Source organism: Dendrobium catenatum, unplaced genomic scaffold (assembly GCF_001605985.2).
Source record: "Dendrobium catenatum unplaced genomic scaffold, ASM160598v2 fragScaff_scaffold_1056, whole genome shotgun sequence".
Classification (NCBI taxonomy): domain Eukaryota; kingdom Viridiplantae; phylum Streptophyta; class Magnoliopsida; order Asparagales; family Orchidaceae; genus Dendrobium; species Dendrobium catenatum.
In genome coordinates this window covers 5640303-5663723 of record NW_021319518.1, presented here as the reverse complement: position 1 = coordinate 5663723, position 23421 = coordinate 5640303, and the positions used below count along the sequence as shown (strand labels likewise).

Below are 23421 nucleotides of genomic sequence, written 5' to 3'. Positions count from 1 at the left end.
CCTCTTGTCGTTGTTGATTCACGAACTCGACGGCAAGGAGCTCTCCCCAACGCATAGCATTCTTCTCCGGCATCATCCTGGCCTTCTCCCTTCTATTGATAGTGGGTTTGTAGGTTTTTTTAACTAGGCTGAGGTTATAGTTTTATTCTTTTTTAAGTTTTCACATAAAAACTTTGTGTCTCTATATGTATAATTCTCTCTGTATTTATTTTTGCATGGGATATTCATCTTGGTTATGATGTAATGTTCAGTATCTATTTTTATAAATTTTCTAACTCATAATAATTTAACATCATATGTGAATGAAAAGATGTAGGTATCTTTTTTTCTTTTTATTTGTATGTTTAAAAATTTATTATCTTTCGTGAGTTTATAGTAATTTCATGGACATAAAGGGGGTGGATGTGGTTTTTATGGTTAAATGATTGGAGTGATTCCATTCTTCGAGTTCCAACGTCCATAATTGATGATATTGATAGCTTGGAATTTATAAAGTTTCTAAATGTATATCTTTATGTTTTGTCTAAGTCTCTTTGTGAATTCACATCTAAGAACTTGGTCAAATATATTTGCTTTTCTACTTTGGCATCCGAAATTGCAAAGGAAGTGAGAATAAAGTCGTTGAAATGGAAATGAAAATAAAAATTACTCTTTGGCACTGGGATTAGTGATGTCTCTGTTAGCTATGATATCTGGATTTCAGATTTCTTTATCTGGCTCTGGAAGCACATTGTGAAGGCTGCTTTGCTGGTTTTTACTGGATCTCTTTTTGATCGAATTTACTGTCATGCTTTGATGGACTTTTATCAGCTTAAACGATGATGATAGCCTGACTTTAAATACTCTAGGAGGGTCTTCGGGCAACCAGAGTATATGCTTTCTGTTATTCAATCCAGTCTAACTAAGTTCAGAGCTCGACGAAGAACGACTAAGTCTTCTCTTCCGAGTTTTATTCTCTGTTTACTGTTTCAGCTATCTCCTTCTGTATTTCTTTTTGTCGTCAAAATTTACAGTCATTTAAATTTTCATTGTATTTTGATTTTTCCTTTCATGAATAAAAGGCTATGGCCAAATTTACTCCCCAAAAAAAATATATTTGCTTTTCTTACCTGATAAGTTATCATATATTTTGGGTTTATATCTTTTGTTGCTGGTGGATATAAGAGTTTTCTTGTTTATCGGGCTGACAAATTCATTTGGGATGCTTCTTAGGTCACATAGCAATAAGCATAACGTACAAATTGCCAATTTTGCATGACAAATATATAAAATTACTATGATTGGGTAGTTTTGGATTATAATAAGGATCTTTGATTTTTGCATTATTTGTTTAAAGTCTAAATAACATTTTTTATTGGCTATTGATAGAACGGATGCTCCTAGTGGTCATCCCGCAACATCGGGGTATAGCGCATGAACAAATAGATATCGATATACTTGTAATCATTTCACTAAAATCAAAGGGGTTGATGGAAATATATATATATATATATATATATGTTATACTTACCCAACAGGAAGTTGAATTGAAGCTGATCCAATGAATTCGCCAGGGCCAACAATTTGTATCTTGTGTCCAAATAGTATATTCATATTATTAAAAGAAATATATAAAAAATATATAAAAAATAAATGGATAAAAAATAAAAATAAATATTATCAACTAAATAAATAAATATTATTCATATTATAAAAATTAATTAAAAAAATCATTAAAAAAAGATGTTTTGCTTTGCATAGTGTATACATGAAACCAAAGAGAGATTTTTGCTTTATATGATTTAGTCCCACATTACTTGTGATGTTTTGTTTTGCATAGTTATATATCTTTTTGCTTTTACACAAGATAGGAGGTAATATAAGGCTTTGTGAAGCCATGTGTGAATGTTGCAAGTAGTTATAAAAATTATATTTTGTAATATTTATTTAAGAATTTTAAATTAATTGATTAAATTTATCATTTATTTAATATTAAATAATTTATTTAATTATTTTAAAAAAAATTTGGACTGACCAATTTTATAAAACAGGGATCGGTTCATCGTTGAACCAGCGGTTCTGGCCGGTTTGATGCACACCCTGTTTATAAGGATGAACCGGACCGGCCTTCAGACCGGTTCAACGGTGAACCGGTCGGACCGGTTGGTTCGGTCCGGTTTTAAAAACGTGGGAAAAATTGTGTTTTAACGGCGACATTTTCCGGCGTCAAATGGATTTTGTAAATTTATAGTGGCTGGGAAAATATTTTTGGCGATTTTTTTCGGTAGCAAATATACAGCGAACCGACCTATCCGGTGGCCTTCCTGCACTTCTTGACAGGAGTCCTGCGCGCACTGCTTGCCCATCCGAGCTCCCTCCCTACTTGTTGCCGCCAGAAGGCCCTGCCTGTGCTGCCCGTCTAGCCCGAGTTCGTTGCTCGCTACCCGCTCGACTTCTCGCTCTACCCGCTCGAGCTCCAGCGCTGCTCGCTTCCTGGCAAGAGGCCTACGCCCAGCCAAAGCTGCGCTGCACGCTTCCCTCCCGCGCTCCTACCCTGCCTACCTACCCGCCTGCGCAGCTTGCTCAGTATTGGAACTAAGTCCAATCCATTTTGCTAAGTCCCAACCGTTTTTTTGTGAGGTAAAATGTGTTAAGATGCTTAATATTATTTATTTAAACTATATTATACAAAAAATTATAGTTAAAAACAAAATATTAAAGTTAATAATTAATTAAATTTGTTATTAAATTGACAATTTATTAGACTAAGTTATTGAATTAATAATTAATTAAAATAAATTAATAATTAATTAAAATAAACTAAAAAGTATTAATTAATTAAATTTTGAAATTATGAATTTTTAAAAATTACTACAAACCGTCGAAAAGCCACCAGAAAGCCTTCGAAAAATAGTCCACTGACAAGCTGCCGAAAAAATTCGTCAGTAATTGACGATTTTCCTATAGTGTATTAGTCTAAGCTATAAAATCTCATCATATTATATAATTGATATCGGATTTGTATCGCAGCTGGCTCGGAACTTACCCACCATCAGAAACTGCTCCCAAATAGATTAGAGTTCTTGAACTCCAAAATAACCTTTATGGTTTTTATTATTAAATGGTAAAAAACTACTCAAATGTGTCTAACACATAACCTATATATGCAAGCAAAGGTACATGAAAGAAAAGAATAAACCCCCACTATACAAGAGCTATTTACAAAATTATCAAATAACAGAATAAAGCATGAATTGGATCAGTCTTCAGCTCTGACGCTTTTATGGATTTCAGCTCCTGCGTCATTCAGCCGGGGTAGAAGAATCGTCAACCTCATAGTGCAACATAAATGTTATAATTTTCAATTAAATTGATCTGATACGCGTTATCGTTAATATTTTTAACAATGTGGAGATAGCCGTCAGCTCGTGGCTTGAGTTTGCTGAAAGTCCTCGGAGGAAAACATTCCTTCCTTAACTGGATCCAACCTAAGTTTCCTTCATTGAAGATAACCTTCTTTCTGTGCTAATTTGCTTGAGTTTAGTAATGTGTATTATGCTTGTCAATTTCCTTTTGGACTTGCTGATGCAATTTTTTAATTTCCAACCCTCTCTGTTCTTCGTCGGGATTGTAAGCGTCCTGTGGCCTTATAAGAATCAAATCTAATGGCATCAGAGGATTTTGCCCATACGCAATCTCAAATGGACTATCTTGTGGACTGATTCACGGACCAGATGAAAGCAAATTCAACTTGGGCTGGGACTAAATCCCACTATTTGAGAATCTTTCCCACAAAGTTTCTCAACAAATTTCTCAAACTCCGATTAACAACTTCTGTTTGTCTGTCGGTTTGTGAATGTGCAGCTGAACTGAATTGGAGACGAGTGCCCAATTCACGCCCACAAAGTTTTCCAAAAGTATCTCATGAATTTAACGTCTAGATCTGAAGTTATAGTTTTAGGAATTCCATGTAGACGGACTATTTCTCGAAAGTAAAGATCAGCAATGTGGCTGGCATCTAAGCTTTTATTGAAGGAGATGAAATATGTTATTTTCGAGAACCGGTTTACCTCTACCATGACTGAATCTTTATTGCGTTGGGTGCGGGGCAGTCCCAACACAAAATCGAGACTCACATCTTCCCAAGGGGTTTGTTGTATTGGTAAAGGAGTGTAAAGTCTGGCATTAGTTCCTTGAGTTTTTGTTATGCGGCATATGTGACAACTCTTAACATGTCTTGCAACATCTCTTGACAATAAGGGCCAATAGAATTCATCTTGGATTAACGCCAACATTTTATCTCGACCAAAATGCCCCAGTAATCCTCCATTGTGACATTCGATAATGATAGCTTGCCGAGTGGAACCTCTTGGTATACACAGACATTTCCCCAAGAACAAATAGCCTTCTTTAATATGGAACAACTTGTAAGGTTGTTCCTGACATTTAGCCCAGACAAGGCGGAAGTCTTCATTGGTGGCATATGCTTCCTTCAGGATTTCCAAGATAACTACCTTTGTTTGAACAATTTAAAGTAATTGGTGGCATCTACTAAGGGCATCTGTCACTTGACTAAGTGCCCCAGCTTCATGCTTCAATATAAAATTAAAAATGGTTAAGAACTCAGACCAAGCAGCATGCCTACCCTTGAGCTTCTTTTGAGAACTTAGGAACCGAAGAGCTTCGTAGTCAGTATATAGTTTGTAGTCCTTTGCGAGCAAAAAATGATTCCAATGATGTAAGGCTTGGACTATTGAATAAAATTCTTTGACGTAGGTTGAATACTTTTTGACGTGTCCCATTAAGCTTCTCACTGAAGAAAGCAACGGGATGTTTTGCCTAACTCAGGACCATGCTGATACCAACATTGGAAGCATCACATTCCACTTCAAATATCTTTCTAAAATCAAGAAGTATCAATACCGAGGTTGTTGTCATCCTTTTTTTCAACATTTCAAAACTGTCTTGAGCACTTCTAGTCCATATAAACGGTTCAGTTTTCAAGATTTCCATTAGCAAAGTTGCTATTGAACTGAAATTTTGGATGAACCTCCGATAGAAAGATGCTAGCCCATGGAATCTCCAAATTTTGGTGAATGATTATGATGTTGGCGAATTCGCAATTGCTTCAATCTTCCTTGGACCTGCTTCAATTCCTTTGGCAGATACCATAAAGCCAAGTAATTCTATTTTTTTTATCCAGAAAACAACTTTTTTTTTGGGTGGGCAAACAATTTTTGCTCCCCGAGTAATTGCAACACCTGGCATAGATGCTGTTAATGATCATTCACAGTTGCACTATAAATCAATATGTCATCGAAGTGGATGGCTACGAACTTGCACAAGAAAGGTTGAAACACATGATTCATATATCGCATAAAAGTGCTCAGAGCATTGGATAGCCCAAATGGCATTACAGTTCACTAATATAATACGTCCCAAATTTTGAAAGCAGTCTTCCATTCGTCTCTAGACCACACCCTAATTTGGTGGTACCCGCTTCGCAGATCAATTTTTGAAAAAACTTTAGCTCCATGCAGCTGATCAAAAAGATCATCTATGCGAGGAAGTGAAAATAAAAAACAAACAATGATCTTATTGATCACTCTACTGTTAATGCACATTCGATATGAGCCATCCTTCTTTGGAACTAATAATGTTGGAACTGCGCATGCGCTTACACTGGGCCTAATGAAACCCTTAGATAATAACTCATCTAGTTTTTTGTGTATTTGTTTATGCTCGTCCAGTAGGAGTTGATAAGAAGGCCTGTTTGAAAGAACAACCCCTAGCTAGCTGCAGCTCAATTTCATGTTGCACCGCACATAACGGGGGTAGACCGGTTGGAATTTCCTTGGGAAACACATCACATAATTCTTCTATTAGTTTAAAGACTTGAGGAGAGAAATTAACATGTGAACTTTGTACTTCCTTCAGTAGTAATAAGTAGACCAGGGACGTTTCCTGCATGGCCTTACGACACTGGGAATAATTTAGCAATAGCTCTTTCGAAGTCGTCCTTTTGGATTCCCCTTCTAATGGCATTAATATAATTGGAACACCACCATATGTGAAGGCATATGTGTTATTTGTGCTGAAATTCCCATTATTATGGCATTACAGTCCACTACTATAATATGTCACAAATTTTGAAGGCAGTCTTCCATTCTTCTCCAGACTACACCCGAATTTGGTGGTACCCACTTCATAGATCAAAATTTGAAAAAACTTTGGCGCCATGCAACTGATCAAAAAGATCATCTATACGAGGAAATGGAAATTGATAACAAATAATGATCTTATTGATCGCTCTACGATCAATGCACATTCTATATGAGCCATCCTTCTTTGGAATTAATAATGTCGGAACTGCGCATGTGCTTACACTGGCCCTAACGAAACCCTTAGATAATAACTCCTCCAACTGTTTATGTATTTGTTCATGCTCGTCCAGCTGGAGTCAATAAGAAGGCCTGTTCGAAAGAACAGCTCCTGGAAGCAGCTCAATTTCATGTTGCGCCTCACATAATGGGGGCATACCGACTGGAATTTCCTTGGGAAACACATCACATAATTCTTCTATTAGTTTCACGACTTGAGGAGAGCAATTAATATGTGAACTTTGTACTTCCTTCAATAGTAATAAGTAGATCAGGGATGTTTTCTGCATGTCCTTATGGTAGTGGGAATAGTTTAGCAATAGCTCTTTTGAAGCCATCCTTTAAGATTCTCCTTCTAATGGCATTAACATAATTGGAACACCATCATATGTGAAGGCATGTGTGTTATTTGTTCCGTCATGGGTAGTTTGTCAATCATACTTCCATGGCCTCCTTAATAGCCAATGTCAGACATCCATAGGTACCACGTCACACCAAACTTGATCGTGGTAATGCCCGATAGAGAAATTTACCAAACATCATTTAGATACTTTGACCACACTTCCCTTTTGGATCCATGACAATTTATAAGGCTCAGGATGTTCTTCAATTTTTAACTTTAGTTTATCAACCATTAGGCTTGAAACAACATTCTCGTAACTTCCACTGTCGATAATCATCTGACAAACTTTACTCTGAACCGTTCACCTTGTTCTGAAAAGATTGTGTCATTGGGTGAATCTTCCTTCTGTGTACTCGATAAATGTCTAAGGACTAACAAAGGTCTGTCGTCTACCGGAATAATGGTTGGGGTTAGAGAAATTCTGCTTCCTTGGCAAATTACTTATTTCATGGTTTTTATCATCTACCTCTAGTTCTGCATCTTCCAAAAGGGTGTCACACGTTGATTTGGACAATTTGACACAATGTACCCAAACCTGTGGCACTTGAAGCATTTCCTGGTTGGATAACTCGAGTCATTGGGTAGTTTATTGATTTTTTGACTAGACTGCGGTCTTGATGGTGTTGCGGGAATGGGCTTCGTTCTTGACTCCAACTCGTTCTTTGCTCTCTTCTTTATTAACCAATGGATTCTGCCATTTCTTGGAATGATTCTGTTGCTTCTCCACCTTAAGAGCTAAATTAATGACATCTTGGAAGGTCCAATATGTCTGTAGTTGCACCACCTGACTAATGGCGGGTTGGAGACCCTCCAAAAATCTTGCAATGGTATTCTCCATTGGCTCTACCAAGTCGCATTTGAGCGACAAACTCAAATTCTACGACATACTCTTCTGCTGGCATGTGATTTTGTTGTATTCGGTGCAACTTCAACAACAAATTCTGTTTGTATTGATCCGACAACTATTTTCTTTAAAGTTTTTTCTTCATTTTGGTCAACCTCACGATCTTGCTATGATCTTCCTGAAGTTTTGCTTGCTTCAAGTTCTCTCGCCATAAGGAAGCATTCTTTTTTAATTTGATGGCTACAAGCTTAACTATGCGATCAGGTTTTAACTCCTTAAATTCCAATATCCTTTCAATAGTATGAATCCAATTTAGGAATTCATTAGGATTGAGCCTTCCATCAAAGTCAGGTAATTCAACCTTGATTCTGCCATCATCATGATAGGACTTCTTGCACATTCGCGGGGTCTTTGCGCCCTAGATTCTTCACTAGATGAAGTATGGTAGAATGGATTTACCTCTTCTCCTTTATCTTGATGCTCGGTCGCTTCACGTAGTTTGAATCACTCCAACCTCTATTGCAATATCTGAATCTCTCTTTGCAGATCTTCTATGACAACCTCATGTATTAGCCACTGCAGAATTCGATGCAGAGGCATTTTCTGGCTTCTTTGATACCAACTGATTCCAGATACGTATCACAGCTGGCTCAAAACTTACCCACCATCGGAAATTGCTCTTGGATATAGAACAAAGTTCTTGAACTCCAAAATAACCTTTATGGCTTTTATTATAAAATGGTAAAAAACTACTCAAATGAGTCCAATACAGAACCTATATAGGCAAGCAAAGCTACAAGAAAGAAAAGAATAAACCCTTGCTATACAAGAGCCATTTACAAAATTATCAAATAACAGAATAAAGTATGAGTTGGCTTCGTCTTTAGCTTCGACGCTTTTATGGATTTCAGCTCTTGCGTCAATAATAAGAGTTGATCTACTTAAAAGATTGTAAAGAGGAGTGCAAATGTTAAGATATGGCTGATGGTTGGACTAATAATAAAAGCAGAACTCTCATAAACTTTCTTGTTTACAGTCTGAGCTGTATATTTTTTAAAATCAATTGATGCATCTGTTGTGAAATCTCTTAAGTAAAAAGAAACTAAACTCTTAAACATTGACGAGCCTTTTGGTGTAATAGCTGAAATTTTTGTGAGAAACTCTGCAGTTAAGTGTGCTCATCCCAGAGTAATTTCGGGATGGATGACTTACTGGAAGTTACACTAACATGATAAACACTACAGGAAAATCACTTATTACCGGCGGAATTTTCCGGCGGCTTTCCGGCGGTCAAATTTCCGGCGGCTTTCCGGCGGCGTTCCGGCGGTTTTTGACGGCTTAAAATTTCCGGCGGCTTTCCGGCGGTTTTCCGGCGGCTAATTTCCCCGCGAAATTTTGCGACGGCTAATTTCCCGCAAAATTATCCCGCGGAATTTTCCGGCGGCTTTCCGGCGGGAGCGGGCTCGTTGGCGCACTCGGGCTCGCCTGGCTCACGCGAGCGCGGTCCGACGCGGTCTGGTCCGGCGCGACTCAAAGCCTGGCGCGACCGCCCGCCGGAGCGGGTTGCTGGCGTGCCGCCGGAGCCGCCGGGGAGCGGTTTCAGCGGGAGCGGCCGGTTCTGTTTTTTTTTTTTTTTAATTTCCCCCGGCGGTTTTTGACCGCCGGCAAACCGCCGGATTTTTTTTGCCGCCGGAAAACCGCCGGAAAATTAAAAAACCGCCGGAAATTGCTCAAATTCCGCCGGAAAAAGCCGCCGGAAGTGGGTGATTTTCCTGTAGTGAAAATCATGAGACTATTAGGCCAAAACGGACAATAATTCGATAGTTAAGAGTTTAGTTTCTTTTTATTTAAGGGGTTTCATAATCTTCCCCACTTAAGTGACTGACGTCCTGATCAGCATTTTTATCCCATAATCATCCAACAACTAGATAGGATTCTAGAGTTGAACCCTACAAGTTCAAGCCGTGGCTCCTGTCATGTAGCACTTTGTCCGATACGTACATGATTTAAGAGGTGGCTCCAATGGCGTAGCACTTTGTATTGTATGTATGATTAAATTTGTCCTTTCTACATGAGTTCTATCCCAATAAAAAAATAAAAACAAAATAAAAAATGCTATATATTAAACAGATTTTTATTTCTACTTAAAAAACAAAAACAAAAACAAAGCGGCCCCAACAATTCTTTGGATAATATTGAAGAAAACCGGCAGATGAATTCCTCAATCACCATTCCATAATTCTTTAGTAAAGGCGATTATATTCTCCACTGAATCAGATGCCTCGGAAAGTTCATTCAGTCTCTACTTCCTGGGTGGATAGCCTCCAATGAAGTGCAGTGTTTCTGCTTTCAAAAAGTGATCAGAAAATTTTTTTAAGAAGCCCTAAGAAAACTGTCCCAAATGAAACCTCACAGTTAAACCATTTGAATCAAACACCTCCGAATACAACCTGTTTGAGAACTTTGTGTTAGATCGAGAAGCCTATTTAGCAAAACCTAGTTTTTTTCTCTTCATAAAAATATAATAATCCTAACGCTCGGTGTGCTGAATTGCCTTTATCAGTGAGGGCAAGAGAATCTCTGATTGTTAACCTGCAAAGAGGAATATTGTATTATTCTGATGATAATGAAGTTTTACAAAGCATGAAAGGAAAGCAATAAAGAAAAGCAAAGAGAACTTACATGCTCTTTTCAGAAAGGAAAGGAAGACTACCAGAAGAGCTAACCCAGCCAATATGCCCACTATTATGGCCACTGTCCTTCCTATGTCGTCATCAGTGTAATCTGTTCATAATCAAATTATAACAGCAAGCACTTAGATTTAAAGAAGCATTTCGATCGTATCTACTTTCTGCTCTCTCATGTCTATCCTCTCAGCATAATACCAGCTAATTATATTCTGAAGAAAAGGGTTCTTTTTTATCAGAATAAAGAATTTTAGATTTTAGTTGGATTTGAAATGCCGGAAGGAATGGATGTTCTGTATCAAAGAATTATTCGAATATCTTAAACCATATCTTGTTAATATTTTTAATATGAATATGCATGGCTATGGGAATAGAAATATTTCTCAACTAATAAGGTTTTAGTACAAAATTTTTTGTTCAAGAATTTTTGTACTATAAAAAATTATTTAAAAAAACAGTAAGAATAAAAAAAAATGAAATATAATATAAAAGAAATATAATGCATTTAAATTTTTTTGAGCTGTTAATAAATGTGTAAAATAAATAAATGTGATTATTATTATTTCATGAATTAAAATGAATGTAGTGTAATATTTCAAAATAATGATAGTGAATAACTAGGGGGCAGGTGATAGCTAGATGCGGCAATTTTGATGATTATCTAATAATGATTGTTGGTGCCATTAAATTATTTATTGAATCATGCATTTAAATATATTAATTTTTATTTCACTTCTTCTATTGAGAAATATAAAATTATTATATTTAATAAGACTATTTTATAGAATTTATTATCGTTTTGATTTCTTACTCAACCCAAACTAAATAATAAATATTGCAAATTTCACTGCTATTCATAACAAGTTTTTTTCACTACAAGCAATTATATTATTCAAAAATAATAGAAATAATGCACGAAATATGGCAATTATTTCTTTATTTTAAATATGCACTAAAATATATATTAAAATTAAGTGAAAAAAAAATCCAATTTTTTTTTTTTTTGGGAAAATTTTGGGAATCCAAACAAATTTATTTAATGGGGAAGAAGACGACAAACCTGCGGCCGCAGCGGCGCGGGGATAGTACCCCGACGCCCAGAAGCGAGCGTAGCACTTGCTGAGAAACACATCTGCAGCAAGCGACGCGCCACACGTGTTCCTAAGCTGTTCCACAGCCTGCGCCAGGCAAGTTGCACAATCCGCCGGACTCAAATCCCCCACGCACTGCGCATAGCCCTGCACCGTCCCCGAACTACTCACCCTCGACCCCTCCCCGCTCACCAATTCATTCAGCACGTCGTCCCTCCGCCGGAAGAACTCCCCTCCGTCCCCTCCGCTCACCTCCCTGCCGCACTTCTTGTACGCCACCGCCGTCTCCAACCTCCCCAGAAAATCCTCGTTGCTGTACCGCACTAGACAACCATCGAGCTGCAGCGCCGCCGCGTAGGCGTCGGGGCACACGAGCCCCACTTGACCCACCGCGCTCCGGACGCATGACGAGCACTCGCCGGTGCTCAGGTCATTGCGGCACTGGTAGAGGCCGTAGGCGGCGGAGCCTTGTGGGGAGGAGGAAGAGTTTCCGGAGGCGAAGCTGTTGTAGGCGGAGTCAGAGGCGGAGTTGGCAAGGGAGGTGAGGAGGGAGTCGAGGTTGGTTTGGAAGGGGGTGTTGGGAGGGTAGCGGGAAGGGAAGCAGGCGGCGTAGATGAAGCTGTTGGTGGCTCTGACGCTGGGGGTTACGAGGGAGAGCAGGGCGGCGAGGGAGAGGAAGCGTTGGAAATTCTTGAAGGAGAGCATGATAGCAATGTTCTGAAACGTTGTGAATTGGGTTTCTGCTATGGTGGGCTTTAATGAGATGATAGGAAGCCTTTATTTCATTGTTATGGTATTCTTAATTATATGAACCTAAATTCTTAATTATGAGGGTTTTAACCGTTGCTCAATCTTAATCAGGGTTAAAACTACAGCAATCAACAGATACATTTTGAACCCGATAGAACCTCCTCTCAAATTATTATCTGATAGTAAAATATTTTTATTTTTATAAACTTCTTTTATTAACTAGTTTATTGATTTTGAAGAAATTATCACACATAATATCTAATTTATAATTTTTGTTTCTTTTTTTACATTGCATCTTCTCGTTTTGTAATGGGGGTTTTTAAAAGTAAAGAGAAATATATCTCACTAATATGCATATTTTCTGTCTTTCTAACAATTTTTTTTTCTTAAATGTATAAATATTTTAGTTTTTTTAGGAAATATATGACTTTTGTTTTTATTTTTTATTTTTTATACATTTTATTTTTTTAGAGGTTTATAGAAAATTTAAGGACTTTTTCATGTAAAATGTTTTTTTTTTGTTTACTTATAATTTTTTTCTTATGACGTTATAATTTTTTTTTATCATGTTTAGATGGCATTTTATTTTTTATGGTACGATAAGACTTCTAAAGTATAGTATTCACAACAATTTTGAACAATTTTAAAACTACTATAAATTTTTTTGCAAAGATTAAAATGATGCTAAAGACTTTTAAAACTACTGCATGAAAAAGCCTTTTTCAGAAGTGTTATAAGAAGCAAGATAAAGAAAAAAAAAGAAAAGAAATATGAGTGATGCTGTGGGGCACAAGAAATTAGAAGAAGAGAGGCATCTATAGATGTTCCATAAGTTGAAGCCCCATTATTCAAGGGAGTTATAGAGCCATAAGCAGTAGATGATTAGTTATTGAGTATAAAAAAGATATTTGAAAGTATGTAATGCTTGGACAATCAAAAAGTACCACTTGTAGTATTCTTATTTGAAGGAAAAGTTGAGAGATGGTGGATTAGACCATAGAGATAAAAATTCCAAGGAAAGAAGAATGCAGAGATCACTTGGATAGAGTTTGTTGAAATTTTCAGATACTAGTTTGTACCTATGTCATCCTGAAAACAAATGCATGAGGTTTTCATGAGATTGGAGCAGAGGAACATAATGATGATGCTGTATAAGACAGAGTTTATTGCACTGGCTAGGTATACACCTCAACTGGTTAGTATTACTGATGAAAAATGCTATAGGTTTCTGAGAGGATTGAATGATGAATTGAGACATCCACTTTTGCCATTGAAGACTCAGGAGTTTTCAGAGCTTGTTGAGAGAGGAAGATTGGTGGAGAAAGATTTGTTATTCCACTATTCAAACATGATATTAGTATGAAGAGATCATGAGATGCCATAACTGAGAGGGAGATCTAGCAATAAAATGAGAGGTAGATTTTCAGATAACATGAGAGGATCTACATCTAAGTCCAATGTGGGTGTACTGGAGTGTGCCCGATGTGGTAAGAGACATTGTGGGCTGTGCTTTCTGATGACTGGATAGTTTTTCTAGATGTGGGTAGCGAGGACACTAAATGGCTGATTGTACACTACAGTGGTATGGGACAGGATCAAGATTTAGAGGAGAAAAGGCCAGATAAAGCTATAAATAGGGAATCGTGAGATCTAGAGAATATAGTGAAGGGTTTGTAAGCAGGATAGATGGGAGAATGGTAATTAAAAGTTAAAGAGGATCTGTAAAGTTTGCTACACCAAGATTGTTACCTATACGACTAAGAATTTATAATTTAATCTTGCAAGAGGATAAGAATGCACCTGAAGGATCCAATGGTAAAAATTTTCAACCTTGAATTGATTTATAAATAATTTGCATAATATATGAGAGTACGATTGTTTTGAATGAACTCATGATTCATTGCGTGCATTATTTGGAGATTTTAAATTGATTTCAATTGATTTATTGGTTTTAATATTTGATTTTGAATCATATTTATTTATTTTGACAAATTTACAAATTAAATTTATCTTTATTGATCTATTTTATCTGTAAAAATATTGAGGGTGATATTTTTCTAAAGTGGAGAGATTTTAATAGCTTGTATTTTGATCCAAGCAAATAATTTAAAAAAATATCATTTTAATCATATTTTAAAATCGCCTTCTCCATAACATTTATATTGTAGTATTTTAATTGCATTAATTTTTTTTTGTAATTTTTTAGTACTAGTGAAAATTCTTAATAAATAGATACATGTTGGTACAAATAAGAATTTTTAGACCGTTTGGTATCCATTTTAAAAATCGGTTTCACCATAGTCTTTTAAATAAAATGTGTTATTTTATAAATATTTTCTACAATTTAAAGTCCCAAATAGATTTATATGATTTTTTTAATTAAAATTTAAATAAAGCAAGTAATTATATTAATATATTATTATGATTTTTTATAAAATAACTTAAAGCATTAAGACTTTATATAATCCCTTTCCTTCCTCTTCATTTTGCCTAAATAGAGAATGGGCTAGGGAGAATTAGAGCGAAATTGACGAGAGCGAAAAATAAAGCTAGGGTTTAAAGCTCATGGTGAATTTTTCGTCAGTCAAGCCAGTTAGGAAATTTGCTAGTCTCTGTGCAAGAAATCATTACCCTATTTTTGATTTTACTACAGGAAAACACGGTATTACCGGTAGACAATATCCGCCGGTAACACGTAAAATCCGACGGAAGGCCTTGGTTTCCGGCACATTTCCGTCGGATTTTGATACGCTAGTTTGGTGCGCGTCAGAAAATGTCTTCCGACATTTATAAGATACCAGAAACCTTTCTTGCACGCTCTCCGACGCATTACCGGCGCAAAATATGTTACCCAAAACGTCATTTCCTAAACGATTATTCTGGCGATATATACGTCGGAATTTTATGACATATATATCCGACGGCAAATACCAGTGGATAAAACGTCGTAGATTCACTGTAACTAAAGCTAATGTTTGTTTCCGGCGCTATTGATACGCCGGAAAACGCCGACGGATAAGACGTCATAAGGTGCGCCGTAAATAAAGCTACGACTTGCTTTCGGCGCATGTACCTACCGTGTGTTTTAACACAAGTAAAAGCTAAAAGTCATAGGTGATTCAATGCAAGGAAGTCATTAAGGTGATTGTAGAAAATTATGATCAATTTGTATCCTATCTCAAAGGGTCAAGCCACTCATCCACCTAAGAATCTCATCTCTGCAACACTTAACTTAGTATTATTCTTCTCTTTTTATGGCCAACATTCGGCACATTAAAGCATTGCAAGTCTCACCACCATCTTATAGAATTTTCACTTATGTTTGAGGGGGACTTTTCTATCACACAATAAGCCTGATGCATTACTCCATATATTTAGTTTTAGATCTACTCAAGCGAAAACCTTTAGACTCTAAAGTTGACTTCCATAATTCAAGTTTACCTTAAATTCCCTCTCTAATCTTATCAACAAGAAGAATATCATTAGCAAAAAGAATACATAAAGGTACATCCTCTTGCAAATCCCTATTGAGAATTTCCATGACTAAAGCAAAAAGATATGGACTTGAGGCAGATCCTTGATGTAATCCAGACAAATAGGAAAATACTTGGTCTAACCACCTTGTGTTTGAACACAAGTAATAGCTTATGCATATATATCTCTAATGTTTTGAATACAAACATTATTAACTCTTTTTTTTCAAGAACTTTTCATAGCACTTCTCTTGAAACTTTATCACATGCTTTCTCTAAATCAATAAATATAAAATGCAGTTCCTTCTTGTTCTCTCTATATTTCTCCATCATACCTCTCAATAAATGTATTACTTCCATAGTAGACCTACCCGGCATGAATCCAAATTGATTTTGAAATGTTTAGAAACAAAAAAACATTGAATATAAGCGTTATTAACTTTTTTTTTTGCAAGAACTTTCAATAGCACTCCTCTTGAAACTTTATCATATGCTTTCTCTAAATCAACAAAAATCATATATAGATCCTCCTTACTCTCTCTATATTTCTCCATCAAACCTCTCAAAAAATGTATGGCTTCCATAATAGACCTATCCGGCATGAATCCAAATTGATTTTGAAAAAATTTTCAACATAAAAACATCTACAATATGCATCCAATATCAAATGTCTAAAAAGAAATTACATGAATAAAAAAAACTTACAATCGGCGGGAGGGAGGCGACTTTCAATCGATGGGAGGCGAAAACTCACGATCAGAAATAGAGCTTTCGCCGGCGACGAAGGCGGTGATCGTCGGCGACGTCCGGTGAACGTCAACACAGCTCGGCGACGTCGATCTATGGTGAGGGACGCTAGGCAACGAGGGAGACACTGGAGATCCGAGAGAAATGAGTGAATGAAATGAGCAGCCAGACGGGCTCGGGTTCGGAAATAGGGCTTTTGCCGGCATATTTTCTGGCGTCCGAGACGCCGGAATGTTATCCGACGCATTTTGCACTGGTTACAAGTCGGTAAGTTTAAAATAGCAGTCGTATTTTCCATCGGTAAGTGCATCGGACATTTTCCATCGTAAAGTGCACTGGTACCAATGAAATGCTGGTATATTCCGACGTTAATACCGGCACATTGGATGTCGGAAATTTTTTGTCGCACTATGCACCGGAAAAAACGCCGTCATAATTCCTTTGCATTATGCGCCGGTAGAAACGCCGTATTTACCAACGTAAAATCTTCCGCCGAAAAGTCCGACAGTATTTGCGTGTTTTCCCGTAGTGTTTCAATAATTTTTTATTTTTGATATTTTTCTAATCAATTTTATGTTTTTATTTTAAAAAAATGACGATAAGTTTGTATTGTTAAAGCTTTTACTGTATAATTTTTGTATGTGATTGATCTCATCAATATGAATATTTGGACTGTAATATATTGAATATTTATTGGTTAAATTTAAATATACGTTTATTTAAAAAAATGCCTAGTATGAAAATTTGGTAGATTTTCATGTATTTATATATTTTTGTATTTCATATATGATATTGACTCATATTACGTACATAAAAAAGGTAGCATTTGTATGTATGCGAGGAAGGCAAGCATTTAAAAATATAATGAATATGTGTTGACTTTTAAAATATAATATCCTCTGGATGAGGGTAAGCCGATGGGCTTTCTTGTAAATAAAAAGTTTGTGGTGTAATCGTCATAGTTGTAGCATGTAAATGATAAACTCAATTATGCCGACGAGTAGAGGGTAATGACTCTTAAATTATTATTGAATGCCACATGTGAAGATTGACATATTGAGAGCTATGATAGATAATAGATTTACATAAGAAAACACCACCTTAAAAATGAATGTCATGCCTTACTTTTCATAATTATACTCATGATAATATTTACCTGATTTATGGTTCATTAAACTAATTAACAGATTGATAGCTCATTATGACATTAATATTGATATATCATATCATAACATACTAACATGATTCATTAGTTACTCTGTATCGTATGTCTTATAGTTTGATAGATGTCTTTTGATTTAATTGATTATATTGATTTTATATTGATTTATGAAATTTTTATTGCCTATATTAAATGATGTTTAATATTGACTAGAATTGAATATACAAATTAATTCTTTTATCTTATACTCATGAAAGCAGTGATATAGTTTTGATTTCAGGTTAGGAAAGGGGTTAGGACCAGTTGGAGTGAGGTTGATAGAGATCCTTAAAATTTCCTTAGATTTTTTTCTGCATTTTATTTTATTCTTTTGTGGTGAGGAGCTTGTGATAGATTAGTGATTGTACTGATCTCCTAGTTGTTATACATAAATTTTTGGAGAATGAATATAGAGTAATATTTTGATATATGTAATTATTAGTTGTTTTTACTAGGTATCCATAATTATTATTTAGAAGCTCTGGTTGATTAATAAAATAGATTATTTTTACAAATTTGATTATGGGTTAAAGGTCAGAGAGATTGTAGTTTGCAGAAAGTTCGAGGGACTGTAATTATCAAGTGACAGTGGTCAGATGGACTATAATTAGCGGGCAATATAAGTAGCAGGGAATATAATAGTCTGACGATGGTGGTTATGTTGCGTATCTATTTTCAAAAATAGAATTTTGATGATTGCAAATACTTCTGTTTTACTACGCCTGCCTTGCCTACTAGTATTTTAGGTCCACATGCATGATCGATCGGGACGATCAGTTCAAAATACTTTAGTTACTCATGGACGATCAACATCAGATAGCTTTTATTTAGAGCGATACTCTAGATAATTTTCATGGATTTGTAATAATCATCTGGGACGATCGTGAGATCGTTCTGGACGATCAAGCTAATTTTTCATCTTCCAGACATCCTTTCAGAATGATTATCTGGATGATATTCAAGGAATTGTACTGATCGTCCAGGAAGATATCATATCGGCCTGGACGATATGACAAAAAATCTTTTAATCGTCTCAAACCAACTAGACTGATTGAGCAAAATTTATGCTGATAAGCCAGGACGATAAAGTCAGTTTGTATAAAATAAGAGCTATTCTGAAGCTCTTCTATTTAAGAGCTCTTGTTCTACCCTTTAGCAGATCTTTTGTTGCTGCTTTGACCTGAGAGAGCTAAGAGGAGAGGGAGAGAAAGATATATAGAGAGAGAGAGAGAGGATCTTGGGAGGGAAAGTTTGTAAGGGAGTTCACAAAGGTTGCTCCAAGAAAAGATCCGTCGTCATCTTCTCCAGTCATCGTCCTTAGTTCCTTGGGGGTTTTAGAGATGTAAGCTTCAGCATCTGATCGAGATTCTCTGCCTGCTTCAGGAGGAAGCAAAAGGAGTTAGATTCTTTGCCTATTTCAGGAGGAAGTAAAAGGAGTTGGTTCTTTGTCTGTTTTAGGAGGAAGCAAAAAGAGCTGAGTTCTATCCCTGCTTCTGGAGGAAGCAAAGGAGTTGGGTTCTCTGCCTCACCTGGGTTGGTGGAAAGGAGGTTTGTATAGGCTTCTCTACCTTGATGTGGGGGCAAAAGGAAAGATACTAAGTTTAGTGCAATACTCGGAGGGTGCCTCCGGGGAGTGGACGTAGGTCATGTTGACCGAATCACTATAAATCTTTGTGTTCTTTATTACTGCTTCCGCATTTATTTTTTGCACTTTGATTTCTATGGTGAGTCTTGGTTTTTGTTTTAAGATTGTGTTTCGATTGTGAAAGATTTTTTTAAAAAGACTAATTCACCCTCTCTTGGTTAGCCTTGGGATTAGTTCACAAGGGCTTAACATCTCTAACAAACTTTCAAGTGTCATCAGTTCACTTTCAGGTTGGAGGGATCGTAGTTGGTGAGCGACAGAGGTTGGAGGGACCATAGTTAGCGAGCGATATAGGTTAATTGGATGTACCGTAGTAGGCATGCAATGGAGGTTAAAGGGAGAATAGTTGGCGGGCGATGGAGGTCAAAGGGATCATAATGGACGTGAGATAGTGGTATGGGGGATTGTAGCTACCAGCTTGGCGGTTGATGGCGATCGGGTGGTGGTTCAATGATGGTCAGACGGATGTCCAAAGCTGGTTGGCGACCAGGTGGAAGACTGACTATGGTTAGTGGTCGAACGGTGATTTGATAATGTTCGGGTTGAAGTTTGACAGCGGTCGACGACCTAGTGATGGCGGCAGGAGACAGCCGGGTGGAAGTCTAATGACTATCAGGTCGCGGTCAACAATCAGGTTATATTCAGGCAGCGGTTAGCGGTTAGGCGATGTTCCAACGATCATCGGGTGTAAGTCCTGCGTTCAAGTAGAATTCTTGCGGTGATCGTCAACAGGGTGGTGGTCCGACTGTGGTCGAGTGGAAGTTCAACAACGGTCTATGACCAAATGGATGTTCCGGTTGGACCGATTTGGATATTATTTGCTCATCCAATTTAGACTTTGAACCTTCCAAATAAGCTTTGGGCCCTTGATTTGGACCCATTTGTGCTCGGATTGGATCGATTTTGATGTCGTTGGGATCGTCTCTTTCAGACGTTCAATTTGACTATAAGTTTGCTGAAATTGGAGTTTGGATGGTCCCTCATTTAATTTTGAATGTTTCCAATTTAAATACATCCAAAGATTCGTGTTCGATCAAGACAATTTTTGGTGGCATATCAATATCAATAATATATAAATATTAAAAAAATGATAATAAAATTTTTTGAGAAATGCCGCAAGTAATATGAGTAAATGATCAGTCATTTTTTATTCTAAATTATCTTGATATTAAGCAATCGTAATCATAAAAATTTAAAAATAATAATTAATACACTCAAAATTTTATCTTAATAAGAACCAAAATTTACTCTCACACGAACACCAAGCTTTACGCTGTACGTTTGAATTTGGGTGGTTGCTTTTCAAGTAGGCTAGCTTTTTAAATTCTCTACGCTCCAACGAATATTCAATAACAGAACTCAATATGTTGGAAGTGGTGGTCGCCAATTAGAGGTCTGAAGAAAGAAGCGGAAGAATGGAGAACGACGAAGAGATAGAGAAGATGGAGTGAGCAGTAGAAATTGACAGAGCACAAATCTTTAGCACGCTTAGTTTAAAGAGAGAGCCATCAATGAAGAATTAGAATATGATTCGCAGAACTAAAGCCATGGCTTTATGTCAATGCTTACAGCATTATGTTGCCTTTCTAGTGGCAGACTCATTGCTCGTTAAGTGGATTATTTCATCGGCCAAATCACATAAATCCCTATGCTTTGTGATTTGTGAATATATATTATTTACACAGCTCAACTTTGACTTTGTTTGAGACAGTTTTATATTGCTTTTTAGTACAAAAATTAAATTTTTTGTACTAAAAGCTGGTTTAAGAAGTATTAAGAAAGCCGATCAAATGAAGTCTTAGTCTATTGGTTGGGAGCTTAGGCTACAAACTAAGAGGTCTTTAGTCCGAGTCTTGTGTGTGTGATGTGTGTGCGAGTCTGCCTTAATTGGCCTAAATGTCCCAAATAAAAAAATATATATTATTAGAGAAAGAGAGAGAGAGAGGCTCAATTAGAGTTTAGAATTTGGATTCACGATCATTAAAAAGTTGAAGTGATTTTTGGCTTGGAGTGAGCTTAAATAGAGCCAAATCATGAGCAAAATTTTGGTTTGGTCTCACCTTCGAGATGATTTATGGCTTGGCATGAACTGATTTGGCTTGAGTTAGTTTGAAATATAAATAGAATCTGTAATTTTTAAAATTGATATATATATATATATATATAATCTGATTTCAAGTAATCAGATGAGCCCTTTTATAAGTCTAATGAAGGGTTGGATATTTTTATTGCATATTATCAGTTCATATTTGAAATCTTGGAGGTTTAAAATTTTAATTATTTGATTGTAAAATAAATGTGAAGTGCTTATGACGCCGATTCTCGTCTCCAAAGGAGGAGGAACGGCGACCAGTTTCTCGGCTGAGAAACCCCACCTAGACGTCTATCTTCGGTACTGCTTCACCCCTTGGCCAAGCCAAGTTACAGAGAACGGAAACGAATAGCGAGACTAGGAAAACGAAAGTAGAAACTTACCAACTATCAATTGTTCTTATTAACATCTCACTTCAATATTTATACCCAGGCAAGGCCTAAGGCCAAAAGGGAGCAAATTATTTAGCTACACAAATAAAAGAAAAATAAGAAAAAGGAGCTGCTCTTTCTATAAGCCCCTACGTCATTCTACCGGGGTGGGGAAGAACTCCTCCACAGTATAGTGGGGAGTTATGTCTGACACATTAAAAACAGCTAAAATGTTGTAGTCTCCAGAGAGGTCTAATTGGTAGGCATTGTTATTGATCTTCTTAACAACCCTGAAGGGTCCATCTGCCTTGGGCTTAAGCTTGCTGCAAGCCCCGGGGGAAAATCTTTCTTTCCTCAGCTTGATCCAGACCATATCACCTTCGTGAAATTGAACTTCTCGTTTGTGCTTATTGGCTTGGGTTCGGTATTTCTCATTCTGCCTTTCTATCTCTTTTTGCACATGCTGGTGTAATTTCTTGTTCTCCTTACAATGCTGTTCGGCTTCCTGGTTGTAGGACGAAGTGTCTAGAACTGGAATTAAATCACAGGGAGTCAACGGGTTGCTGCCATAAACAATTTCAAACAGACTATGCCCCGTCGTTTTGCAATTGGAGAGCGGTTGAATGCGAATTCAATCTGGGGTAGGATAAGATCCCATTGCTTAATATTCTTCCCCACAAAACATCGCAATAGATTGCCCAAGCTGCAATTTACTATTTTCGTTTGTCCGTCGGTTTGAGGGTGAGCTACCGAACTGAATTGAAGACGTGTACCCAGTTTTCCCCATAAAGTGTGCCAAAAGTGACTAAGGAATTTAACGTCTCGATCAGAGGTGATTGACTTCGGTATGCCATGGAGTTTGATAATCTCTCTAAAATAAAGATCGCCAATATGATTCGCATCGAGAGTCCTTACTCCGTTGGGTTCGCGGCAACCGCAGAACAAAATCTATAATGACATCCTCCCACGGACCAAGAGGTATTGGAAGAGGCAGATACAAGCCAGCATTGGTCACCAGGGTTTTGGCCATCTTACACACCCGACGACTTCTCACATAGCAAAGCACATCTCTTTGTATGGTTGGCCAGTAGAATTTTTCTTTTAGTATAGAAAAAGTTTTGTCACACCTAAAATGTCCGGCTAGATCCCCATCATGGAATTCCGAAATGAGAGCAAGACGAAAGGAACATCATGGAATACAAATATAGGATCTGAAGAAGAGAAATCCATTCTAAATATGAAATAATTGATGGAAACTAGTTTGACAAGCCTTCCATACTAATTGAAAATCTGAATCAGTGACATACAAGTCTTTAATACTATCAAACCCGATCACCTTGGTGTGTAAAGTCTGCAGCAGGATGTAACGCCTGCTTAAGGCATCGATGACCTGATTGTGTTTCCTTGACTTATGCTTGAGAAGGAACTGGAAGGCGGATAGGGACTTAACCCATGTAGCATGGCGTCCCCGCAATTTCTTCTGACTGTCCAAGAATTTTAGCGCGGCATGGTCGGTATACAGGACAAATTCTTTGCAAAGAAGATAGTGACTCCAATGGTGCAAGGCGCGGACAATGGCGTAGAATTTCGAGTATTTTTGTCTAGCTTCGTTCAGCTTTTCGCTGAAATAGGGCACGGGTTGTCCCTCCTGGCTTAATACGGCACCGATGCCCATGTTAGAGGTGTCACAATCTACTTGGAACACCTTATTGAAATCAGGAAGTCATAAGCAGTTGTCATCTTCCTCTTTAGTTCCTG

General features: G+C 37.0%; 1 protein-coding gene across 2 annotated transcripts; it reads right to left on the bottom strand.

Annotated features, from left to right (window-relative positions):
• Positions 1 to 9620: 9620 nt before the first annotated feature.
• Positions 9621 to 12154, bottom strand: LOC110093752 (plasmodesmata-located protein 8). 2 transcript variants are annotated; one of them, XR_002302746.2, is made up of 4 exons: positions 11354 to 12154; positions 10289 to 10390; positions 10057 to 10198; positions 9621 to 9949 (listed from the first exon to the last, which is right to left on the bottom strand). XR_002302746.2 is itself a non-coding variant. In XM_020818732.2 (3 exons), exons 1-3 carry the CDS (start codon positions 12087 to 12089, stop codon positions 10194 to 10196), a joined length of 843 nt encoding a protein of 280 aa, XP_020674391.1. In that variant the 5' UTR covers positions 12090 to 12154; the 3' UTR covers positions 9725 to 10193. The 2 variants fall into 2 exon arrangements, 1 of the variants encoding a protein (XP_020674391.1); XM_020818732.2 differs by having other exon boundaries at positions 9725 to 10198.
• Positions 12155 to 23421: the final 11267 nt, after the last annotated feature.